The sequence below is a fragment of the Protopterus annectens genome, chromosome 6.part1, assembly GCF_019279795.1.
Source record: "Protopterus annectens isolate FY-2018-M chromosome 6.part1, PAN1.0, whole genome shotgun sequence".
Taxonomy (NCBI): domain Eukaryota; kingdom Metazoa; phylum Chordata; order Ceratodontiformes; family Protopteridae; genus Protopterus; species Protopterus annectens.
Window position 1 is genome coordinate 121,336,467 of NC_056738.1, and position 12,650 is coordinate 121,349,116.

At 38.9% G+C, this 12,650-nt stretch overlaps 1 protein-coding gene across 1 annotated transcript in view; it reads left to right on the forward strand.

Annotated features, from left to right (window-relative positions):
* LOC122805262 (dynein axonemal heavy chain 11-like) overlaps positions 1–12,650 on the forward strand; it is a 4,596,980-nt gene that overhangs the window by 4,541,801 nt on the left and 42,529 nt on the right. The window contains exon 78 of the mRNA XM_044075350.1: positions 10,477–10,617. Coding sequence (XP_043931285.1) covers positions 10,477–10,617 — 141 coding nt within the window. The remainder of the gene's footprint in view (positions 1–10,476; positions 10,618–12,650) is intronic.

Below are 12,650 nucleotides of genomic sequence, written 5' to 3' on the forward strand. Positions count from 1 at the left end.
TTGCATGTACTTTACCGCAAACCTTGTTATGCTAGTATTGTGTGTACCTGTAATGTTTATAACTGTCCCTGTTGCTACGACTTTGTTTTTTGACAATTTCTTTGCTTTGTCCTGAGTTGTGTTGAGAGGCTGGCAGTGTAGTTAGGGGCTGTGAGACTATTGCACAGTGCTCAAGTGTTTGTCTTGCATTTTTTTGTTAAACTCAAGTCAAGCAATGTATAAGCACATTGATACTGTTACACTTTTGTCTTGTCTTATTTTTTTACCACTTAATCCAGATTTGTGCTGACTTTGGGGGTTAGGGGCTGGGAGCATTCTACAGAATCTAGTGATGTAATAATGCATGCTAATGCACAGTTACATATTTGCCTGTTATTTTCCGTCTGTTCCTCATCAAAACTGGGTTGTCACAATACATGCTACAGCAAAGTGTTCTACCATTTTTAATTCATAAGTAATGTTTAAAATGCGTAATGTTGGGAGGGTGGTTAGTGGCTATGAGAATGTTGCAGAAGGTATAGATGTTTGGATGTATAGTAATGCAAACCCAGCAATGTTTGACTGATACAATGACTTTACTTTTTTGCATTGTCTGTAGTTATTGAGTTGAAAGGTTGGGAGTGTGGTTAGGGCCTGTGAGAATGTTGCAGTGTTCGGTGTTTGCCTGGAATTTTTTAAATGTGGGGTCACATACTATATAAGCACATTGTTAATGTTATGCCTTTGTTTTTTTGTTTTCACTTCATCCAGAATTATTGTGATGGGACTTTGGGGGGGGGGTGAGAATTCCGCAGAATGTACTGATATCTTAATGCATGCTAATGCAAACACTGTTCATCTATCTAAGTTTATAATAATGTTTTAAACTATCCTTGATGTTACAGCTTGTTCTGCAGTTATTTCTGGCTGTCCGAATTATGCTGAGATGTTAGGAGGTTGATGGGGCTTGCAAGAATGTGCACAATGTTCAGATGTTTGTGTTTTTTTTTGGTTGATCTGTTCTCGCTCACAAAATGATTGCGTAGCACAGTGTGGAGGGCTGAAGCTACTAGCATGTCCTCCACATATAGGGTTGCCAGATGTTCGGTTTTTGACCGGACTGTCCGGTTTTTTGAAAAGTTGTCCGGTTAGAAATTCCATTAAAAACCGGACTTTTGTTTTGTTTTTAAATTTTGCGGCGCTGACGCTGATGTCATCACGTGTGCAATGACATCAGGTCCCTCAGGGCTACCAGCCTGTCGGAATTGAGCTCAAGGAGCTCACTTCCGGTAGTGCGAGCGGGAAGCAGAAGCCAGCATTTAAGGAAGGCAGCATTTTCAGAATGCAAGCGAGCAACAAGAGTTCAACTTTGATCGTAGTGGCAGCAGTTCCACTTTGGATAGTGTAGCAGATATCCATGTCGGTATGTGAATAAGCAACATTAGTCTAGGCTTTGATTTGCACCATTCATCTGCATTCTCTGTCTCTGTCTGAACATAGTCATATTGCAAGTTTAGGTCACTGGAAGGTTACATGGCAGTCCCGAAAACTGCTGAGGGCTGATGAGTAAAATACTATATTTAACTTGAGTACTGAGGAAATGCTTTTAAAGATTCTGTGTTCATCCAAGAGTCATTAGTGATTTGTGTTTGCTCAGGTATGAATCCAGCACACAATGCGGTCATACGTATCTTTATTGAGGACGTCTTTCGGTTTTAAAACTGCTCTGTTTCGGTTTTCTTTTTATCTGTCATTTGAATCGTTGCTTATGCTGTACGAAGTTTACGAACACCAACATGTGTATTTTGAACATTAAACAACGTGTTTTTATCTTTAACTATGTTACTTATTTGTATTTGTTGTAATAGTAAATGTTATAATAATATATGATTGTTAAAATAACTAAATGAACAACCGGACTAGTGAAGTTCCAAAGACAGCTTCCTTTATAACATTAACATCCAGTTCTAGTACTTCTCACAGCTACACTCGGATTAGGCACGTTTTAGTATAAACGACATGCCCGTGAGCTTTGGCGCAATGACGCTTTTAAGCGTATGATGCTTCCGTGTTATTTTTTTTTTTCCGTGTAGTAACTTCAGTTGATGGGAATGGAGTCTCCAGGTGAAGGTTCAGCATTTGGTTAGGTTCTTAATAAACACAGTAGCAAGATCTGCTAGCAAGCATGTGGTTGTAATTTTCTTCAAGACTAATCTTTCTTTTTTGATCACTGAAGTTAAAAGTACAAAGGAATCTCTAAATAAAGATACTGCCGTACTCCAAACACAAGATGACAGCTATTTGGTAGTTTAACTCCTTGTTTTCTCTTCAGGAAACTAAGGTTTCTTGCATATTCTAGTCATTTCTCATCTTTGTCCTAAGCATGTTTTTCTACTGTGTATGCTAACACTGCGCCTTAGTGATTTGATTTTGTTGAGGGTAATGTTATGACATGTGTTCTCACATGGACAGAATAGTTAATTTAAGATGTTACAGTCCGTGTGAAAGGAGCATATTGCCAAAGTTGCTGGATACAGTAAACTTGTTTAAAAACTGTTAAAACTTTGTAGCAACCTATTGTGACTGCATGTTTTTTTAACTGTAAGCATTCTCTTGTTGTTGTTTTTATGTAAATAACGATGTGAGGTAGACTTTATAAAATAAAATTTTTCACTTTCAAAAAGGCAGCATAACTGAGCAAGAAAAAGAGAACTAGTAGCTAGCTGTTATAGGTAATATATGGCTGTAGTAAATAGAAAGCCATGAAACTCTGACTGATGTTATTAGCTGTAGCCTGTAGTATCAGCATTGGGAGTTTGCAGAGACAGTGGTACTGTGAGGGCCTGGCCTGCTGAGACTAAAAGTGATGAGGGTGGGATGAATCAACACAAAATGATGTGGTTTGTTGCAGGAATGTTTACCTCGGTCATGCAGACAACCAGATATTCATATCTCTCAGCTCTTCCTGATTTGAAAGGACTTCCCTGATTTTGTTATATGTGAGGTAGTTTTTAGTAAGGCTTTTGGTTTCTGGTAAATCCTTCAAGCTTGCAGTCACTAAATGGCGACTGATGCTTGAGCTTTCTTCTTTGCAACCTACAGAAAATGTACACAGGAATATTTAAACTCCCTCACTAATTTTGTGCCTTTGAACCTGATTCTTGCATCTGGGGGTTCACAGTTATATGAATGCATTACTGTGCTGACCTTATTTTTAATAAGAGTTGGACAGCTAAGATTTTCAGGTCTGTTATTGATGTAAGATATGATTGTTGTTAATACTGTCATTTCTTAGAACATTTTAAAATGTTATCATCCCAAACTTGGGAAAACAATGTGCAATGCTGTTTAGATGAATGTGATATTTAAAGGCAGAGTAGTTTTAATGCTAAGTCTGTTTTTATTGTGAGACTGTATTGCTTTGTTAGTTTGTGCTATAAAATTTGAAATAAATGTTTTAAATTAAATCCAAATATCTGTAATAACTGTAGAATAAAGCACAAGACAGTATGCAGAGTGAGAGTTTCTAACTGTGTTTATGGCAACTGGGGAGAAATCGGCTGAAAGCAGGCATCCAGAACAGAAAAAGAGGGCGTTCCCATCAACTGGTGTCATGATGAGGTCACAAAATGGGTGGGGCAGGGGTGGGAGAGGGGTGGGAATGGGCGGAGTTATGGGTGATGCAAGGGGCATGACCTTAGTCCGGTTTTAGCCACAAAGAAAGCTGGCAACCCTATCCACATAATACATGATACATTCCCTGGCTTTATGCTTTTGTCCACAGGTCCTCTGCTCCCGAAGTGTGACACTTCTAGATCCCTCACAAATGAGGTTTTCTGGTAAATCCATGATTTTATGCCTTTGTTCAACCAATGATTTTGGTGTGTTCAAGTGTGCCAAGAGATTGAGAGGTAGTGGGAAGGTATAGTCTTTTTTGCTCCATAACCTTTTTCTTGCCTCATAGTTTAGTGTGTTCCCCTTCAGACTTGTGTCTCTCCTAGTTATTTGTTCTTTCAGACTTTAGTCTGTTCTAGAGAGCTTGTAATATCAATATTTTACGTCGTTTGGGGCCTCTTCAACATGTTTGGGGATGAAAGGGGAAGAATAGTATAGAAAAAGCTGAGGGGCACCTCCAGTGTTAGGTATTTAACATAAAACTGTAACTTGGGCCTTTCTCTTTATTTTTTTCCTACTGGTTACACATTCTTCAGTCTTTCTGCCTGCAGTGCAGTAGTGACTGATGTCAATGCAAGACATTATGCGATATATTTTGTAATGCACTTCAGTTATGCCTGTTGCCTACATTAGTTTTTCACTACTGGTTACTGTTACTCAGCAGTTTTTCAGCCTACGGTATGATACTGAGTACTGTATAGTTTGTTTATGGACAGCATTCAGTATTAGGTTGCTCATTCTTTTGTGCCTGCAGTCATACTAAAGTGAGTTTGCAACCTAATCCATTTTTCTTGTTTATATAGTTGCACTGCAGTTTTTTTGCCTAATGGTCCTTGTTTCTCTTCTGTTCTGTCTACAGTGTAGTACCATCCTTAGAATATGTTTGGAATGGTAACATTTGTCATTATGCAGTCTGGCTAGGTCAAAGAAAGTTGCCTAACATGTACCTAAAGTGTAATGCTTTTTACTAACAGTATGACAAAAGGACCCAATGTCTGCATGTGCAGTAATTTTGCTTTACTTCCACTCCCAGTTAGAGATGAAGCGTACATATTTGTCAGGAGCACCAAAAAGAAAGCTTCAGCAGCAGAGGAATGAGGATGCAAAGAAACGGGGTTCCATTATGAAATTTTACTGGGAGTCATCAGAGAGGGGAGACTCAGGAAAAAGTATGCCTTCAGGACAACACGCTGGTTCTGCATTAAAGTCTGCCACTGTGAGGCCAGCATCCTTCCAATAGAAAGTGACCACTCTCTTGTGACTACACCACAAGTTACCTCCTGTGAACCTACAGCCATTACCATGGACAAAAGCATGTCAGCAAATGCAGATTCAACTTCAGAGGTGTTGCCTAGATCATCAGAGTTTGATACAGAAGGAGCCCATACTTCCATAGTGACTGATATGGCCTATGACTTGCAGGAAGTGTCAGGTATATCTTTGGAGGATCTAGGAACTTGTCCAGACTTGATAAGGGATGAGTTTAGGGGAGCAGGGGAGCTGCTATTCAGTATGGACCTGTGCAAGTGGTGTTGCCACAGTTCCCAGTCAATGAACAGAAAAGATTTACATTGGAGAACTATTTCCATGTGCTGCCTAATGGAGAGAGAGCAAAATGCACTTGGCTGACCTATTCAGTCTCAAAAGATGCGCTGTTTTGCTTTGCATGCAAATTGTTTGGATATTCTAACCATCTTCTCAGGTCAGGTGGTTACAGAGCATGGAGAGAGATGTCCTAAGCTTTACACAGCCATGACCAAGCACCAGAGCATACAGCATGCATGCTGAAGTGGAAGGAACTGGACAATAGATTAAAGACTAGGCAGACAATGGACAATAAGAGACAAGCAGTGGTGAAAAGGAGATAACTCACTGGTGTGGTGTTAGAATGCATTATTGCTATTGTCCAATACTTGGCAGGACAGAACATGGCATTCCGTGGTATGAGTGATGCCCTTTACACCTATGGAAATGGCAATTTCTTAGGCCAAAGTGCAACTTTTGTCCCAGTTTGATTCTGTCATGGCTGAACATTTCCATCATATTAACAATAAAGAGGTAATGCATCACTATCTTGGGAAGGACATACAGAATGAAATTATCCAGCTGCTTGCAAATGCTATTTTAAGGACCATTGTAGGGAAGGTGACAGACGCTACGTACTTTTCCATGATTCTTGATTGCACGCCAAACATTGGCAATCAAGAGCAAATTACTGTAATAGTTAGGTATGTGGATTATTTCAAGGACTGCAGCCACATTTAAACACTTTCTGGGATTTGTGCCTGTGAATGATACAACTGGGGCAGGACTTACAGAAGCACTTCTTCAGACTCTGCAAAATCATCATCTGGACATTAACAACTCTCAAGGACAAGGATACGACAATGGCAGCAACATGAGGGGGAAACTAGCTGGAGCGCAGGCCCGGATAAAACAGATGAATTCAAGGGCTTTTTATGTGCCATGTGCCTGACATAATTTAAATCTTATAGTTAGTGATGGAGCGCATTCATCACTACAGGCAGTGTTGTTCTTTGGATGTCTGCAGAGCATTTATGTACTATATTCAGCATCAATGAGCCAATGGCAGATCTTGAAACAGCACATAAACGTCACTAAAGCCACTGTCAGACTCAGTGTCAAGGCAGTAAGATTTTAGTTGAAGGGAGTCATTGAAGCATAACAGGAAATAGGTGAAGCAGTACGTACAAGTGATGCTGCATCATTTCAACAAGCAAGGGGACTGTGCTCAGAACTTATGTCTTACCAATTCATCGTATACTTAGTGGTTTGATATGATGTGCTGATAGAGGTAAATCATGCAAGCAAAGTTCTGCAGAGTCCATTGGTTGATATTTGACATGTATCAAAGTGCTGGCATCAACTATGGACCTGCTGAAGTATTACAGACAGGCAGGATTTCAACATGCCATGGGTGAAGCCTCCAAGATAGCGGAATTACTGAATGTTGGCACCACATTTCAAGAAAAGAGGCAGAGAAAAGTAAAGCGATTCTTTGACTATGAAGGAGAAGATGAGACTGTACAGGATCCGATAGTAAAACTACATGTAGAGTTCCTCATTCTGCTGCTGGACACAACAGTCTAATCATTTACTGACCGGTTTGAGTAGCTTTCAGAGTTTGATAAGGCTTTTGGATTTTTATCAAATATTAAAGTCTTGAGTGACATTGCAGAAGACACATTGATCCAACAGTGCAAGGCTCTGAAAGAACAACTGACTGACAGGATAAGTGGCCACTGTGACATTAATGACTCTGACCTTGGACACAAACTGAAAAGCCTTTCTCGAATGATTGATAATGAATCATCACCACTGACTGTGTCAAATTTCCTCATTCGCAGCCACTTGCAAGACATGTATATAAATGCTTCCATTTCACTGTGCATTTATTTGACTGCACCTGTTTCAGTGGCTACTGCAGAATGCAGCTGCAGCATTTCTAAACTGACACTCAATGTGTCAGGAAAGACTTTCAGGCTTAGCTGTGGCAAGGTTTACCACATGGCAGCCTCACTAAAGACTTTGTCTGGAAGAAAATTCGTAAGATCCCAGTAAACTTTTATAATGTTGTAAGGCAGTAAATTTCAGGTAGCACCTTAGAATGGCTTGTATAGTATGCTGTGTATTCAGTGATTTTTTTTTTCTTGCTTACTCCAACAGGTAGAACCAAGTAGCACAATAAGGATGAAACTAGCAAGATGTTAGGCAAAGGCAGCTAGGAGCGGTAGGACTGAGGCTAGGACAGTTGGGAACTGCAGGACTTGTTGTGAGGCTAGGACAGTTGGGAGTGGCAGGACTCATCATGAGGCTAGGACAGTTGGGAACAACAGGACTCATTGTGAGGCTAGGACAAGAGCACAGGAAGAACAGACAATTGGTAGCAGTCAGAAAAGCTGAAGAGGTAAATGCCCATTGAAGATGAATGACATTCTGGTCTACATCTTTTTCTCTCGGGTTTGAGTCTACCTGTGTCAGACTCAGTAATCCCCATTGCTCTCTTATGCATGGGTTTGAGTCTGCCTCAGACTCAGTAATCCCCATGGCTCTCTTGTGTTTCTTTGGGTTTGAGTCCATCTGTCACAAGCTCATTAATCTCCATTGCATTCTGTTTGGATTTGAGTCGTCTGCCTCAGTCTCAGTAATCCCCATGACTTTCTCTTGGGTTTGTTTGGGTTTGAGTCTGCCTCAGTCTCTGTAATCCCCATGGCTTTCCCTTATATGTCCTGTGTGTCTGTAGGCTTTTCTGTGTCTGTCCCATAGCTATGTTGTGTACATCTGAAGTGTGACTTTTCTGCATGTCAGTACTTGCCTTGAGTGATGTCAGTCTATCTAATGCTGCTTGTTTCAGTCTTGCTGTATTGCTGTCATCGTCTTGTGTCTGGGAGTGGTGTCTCAGTTCTATTTTGTGGTAGTGCTGACTTAGCCTTGTGTGGGTTTATGTTCAGTCTTGCAGTAGATTTGTCCTGGTCTTGTCTCTGTACTGTGGGGGTGGGTGTCCTGTGTCTGTGTGGGTGTTAATGTTCAGTCTTGCTGTAGTGCAGTATTTATCATGTGTGGGTGTCTGTCCTGTGTGCAAGAGTCTGTGTAGCTCTCTGTCTTGTCTCTGTTCAGTCTTGTTATAATGCTGTCTTTATCATGTGCAGGTGTTTGTCTGTCTTGGTGTGCTTCTGTCCTGAGTGAGGGAGTCTGTGTGGGTGTTTATGTTCAGCCTTGTTGTATTGCTGTATTTCTGTTCTCTGTGCTGTGTGTGGGAGTCAGTGTGGGTGTCTTTGTATGGGAGTCATTGTGGGTGTCTTTGTATGGGAGTCAGTGTTGTGGGTGTCTTTGTATGGGAGTCAGTGTGGGTGTCTTTGTATGGGAGTCAGTGTGGGTGTCTTTGTGTGGGAGTCAGTGTGGGTGTCTGTGTGGGAGTCTTTGTCTTTGTGTACCTCTGTGGGACTGGCTAACTTGATGCGGTACAGAGGCTTGTTGCAATGTAACAACATTGCTACTAAATGCCAGTCAGTGTGGGTGTCTTTGTGTACCTCTGTGGGAATGGCTGCCTGGGCAAGATTTAAATATTGCTGTTATAACCTGAAAAGGTTGCTAGAATAAATGGTGTTACCATGGATGTTCTGAAGGATATGAAGTTAAACTGAAATGCCAGTCATTTAGTGAATTCAGTCATCAATGATTTGCCACAAAAAATCCAGAAAACTACAAATTTTGAGGAACAAACCAAACATGAGTCAGATCTGGACATTCTGTGAAAATCTGGGAAGTTGAGGAGTATGCAGTCAGTGTCTGGACCTGTGAGTGGCTACCTTGTTGTGGTACAGGGGTTTGTCATAATGTAACATTGGTACTAAATGCCAGTCGGTGTGTGTGCAGCTAAGTGGCAACCTTGTTGTGGTACAAGTGTTTCATAATGTAACACTGGTACTAAATGCCAGTCAGTGTGTGCGTACATCTGTGAGTCACTACCTTGCTGTGGTACAGGGGTCTGTCATAATGTAATACTGGTACTAAATGCCAGTCAGTGTGTACGTGCCCCTGTGAGTCACTACCTTGCTGTGATACAGGGGTTTGTCATAATGTAAAATTGGTACTAAATACCAGTCAGTCTGTACATGCTCCTGTTAGTGGCTACCTTGCTTTGGTACAGGGGTTTGTCATACATTGGTACTAAATGCCATGTGAACATGTGAGTAGCTACCTTGCTGTGATACAGGTGTTTATCGTAATGTAACATTGGTACTAAATGACGGTGTGTACCTTGGCACATCAATTCTTAATGATCCATTGTAATGGTTAAATGGTGCTGGATGAGCTTGACAGGGAAGGGGGTGTGATGGCAATGTGGTCATACTTTATATTCTCCTGAGTAGGGCCCCCAACTTGAAACTTGCTGGGGGCCCCCAAAATCCTAGCAGCAGCCCTGCCTGAACTGTTTTTATATTTTTGTTATATACCTTAATGTTTTATATATATATATATATATATATATATATATATATATATATATATATATTTTTTTTTTTTTTTACTGGTAAATCAATGAAGATTATAGTCAGAAAATAATGCCAGAACTTTATAGAATGTCATACTTTTATTCAGAAAAAAATGCATATTAATGCAAAATTTGCTGTTCTATTGCCCTTTTTAAGTGAATAAGAGCAGTATTTAAAACTGTCCCTGGTTCTGATTGTCCTCTTATTATTTTTGTATTTGTCTAGGATTCTTAAGCAATGAAGAAAGGTGTGCTGCTGTCTGACATGTTAAATGTTTTACAGGCATTCAAAGCTGGTGAAACACTTCACAAGCCTACATTTTTTCTGTAACAGGTAGTACATGGAAAAGATAAAGTTCCATATACTACAAAGATCAGGTCTCAACAGTCATAACCCTTATTGTGTGCTCTCACCATGGATACTAAAATTCACCTCTTGAGCTTTATTATTGGGGTGAATTTCTTGGTATGCATACCTCAAATACATAATAAGCTGGTTATGGTTGAAGACCCAATTTGAATGCCATGTGTTATGGGGACGTGAGTTTGTAGTGCAGCAGAATAAGTTACTTTGCAGAGCTTGTTCTTGATGATATATAAGATTCATTTTTACTTGTACTAGTGCCAGTTTTCAAGGAAATTAATTATAATTTTATGATATATTGTTTCAGTATTACAGAATTAGATAGAGGTATTTTTTTCTCTGCCTAAATTTGCTTTTACTACTGTAATTCCTTAACTTTCTGATTTTTAGAGGATGATTAAATGATTGAATGTCTAACTGAAAGTAATATGATTATTTTCAGCTGTAATGCAAAGCCTAGCAAGGAAGAATGAATGGCCTCTAGATAAGATGCACCTGACAGTGGATGTAACAAAGAAATTCAAGGAGGAATATGCACAACCAGCTAGAGAAGGGGCATACATTTATGGTCTACATATGGAGGGTGAGTGTTTGCATCTTCAAATCACATTGAACTTATGTTTTCAAGGTCAATAGCTTTTCAATCAAGCCAGCAGATAAATAATTTGAATTTAAACAAAAGCAAAGTCAGAGCTTCTCAGAGCATGAAAGTACCAGATTAGAATGAGGATATCAACACTGTGCTTTCTAGTCAAATCACTTGAGGCATGACAGATTTATGAGGACTACATATTCAGGATTCCCGTTTCAACCAGATCAAGCTGGGTCCTTTACACTTAATAAAATTGTGTCTACAGGTATGACTGTGGTCATTGCTGTAAAACAAACTGCTGAATATGCCATCTCTGGGTCATACAAAATTACTGTTTCCTAAAAGCATATGAAGTACAGGAAAATGTACTATTGGTTCTGTAAGTACAAGCTCTATGTTAATGTACTGTATTAAGTGTTTAGGATGAGTTCACTTCACATGTGTAGGTAGATCTAAGTAGATCTAAGGAGACCTAATTAAATGTGTGCTAGAGGGATTCCTTGTAATCAGTAACATTTTAAATATAAAAGTGCACGTAGTCAAATGTCTTGCTATATTAAGCAAATAGACGGATGACTTTCGGTCTACTCTTATGAGAAAACAACTCAACCAAACTGTGTCTCGCTTTTCCAAGAGGTCCATCATTGTGTAATCAGCATCATATTATCTTCATGTTGTAAACAAATATGAAGATGAAAAGGCAGGTGGTGATACAGCACAATAATTTAAGAAGAAAAGATATTGCTACATATGTTATTGTTCATAAGTTTGCCAATAAAAGGGTATGGTGGAGGGAGTCAGTCCATTTGAGCAAAACAAGCAGTCTAAAATAACTTAATTTGGTCATTTTATTTATCATTATACTAATGAAAAGTATCTTTTTTGCAGTTACTTAACATGTTGTGACCTATTATTTGTAAGTGAGCATTGTATGGACTTTTTTATATAAAGTTGTCTGATTTTTTTTTAATGTTCTAGTTTTCTTTTTGTATGTAGTTAGACCAACTTAATTATAAAGATGGAATATCAGACTTTATCCAAATCGTGTTGTTTTAGGATATATTTATATGGAAAAATATTTTGTTTTAATTCTTTTCACCAAGATAAAAAAACAGTCAACCCAATAATAAGGTGCAACAGCCGAATTAAGCTCACCAAGTAAAAAAGTATCCACCAAAGTAAGCCAGGGAAGTTCAAACTACCAATTATTTTTTAATAAAACACAAATACAGATAAAAAAAACATTTAATTCAAACACTTCATTAGTATGTCAGTCATGAAGAGTTTGTCTTGAAAGCTCATCTTTATTTATGTTTTAAGAAAACCTCGATAAAGAACCAATACTGCTAGAAATGCCAAAACATCTTTGTCATGTTATCAGTTACTCAGAGCAATGCATTCTGTTGCTTTTTGTAGTGGTGGCTGTGCATCTGTTCTTATACAATTACCATATGCAAAATGCTACAGCAGAAAAGGCATTTAAAAAAATTAATGGAAACGTGATTTGAGTTTGGAGTATCTTTTATTTAAATTATGCCTGATGCTGCAGAGAAACTGTTTTAACTATTTCAGTGTGTTTATGTTACTTTCTTCAGTAACATGCAGAACTTGGTTTGACAGTCACATTTTATTTTGCTGCTTAGATAGTCTCAGGCTATATGCTGAAAGGGCATTATATAGTAAATGTTTCTTTTTTTCCTTTCACAGATTATACAATCTTTTTAAAAATATATTAATTTTAGTGCAGGTACAACAAAGGAAATTCCAGTTGTAGTGAAGCTGGAATGCAAGGCTTACTGTGTTGCACAGACATAAGATTGCACAGAGATAATAAAATTCATAGTATTTCATTGCACCAGAGGTTCATTTATAAGATGAAATGAAAACTGACTAGGTTATTTGTTCAGTGTGTGTACCATGCTTAAGTCTTTACAAATAAAAAGAAGAAAGAATTGCAGGAAATTACCAACAATAATTAGCTAAGACATAGCAGGAAGTCACCAGGAAACACCATATCCTAAATC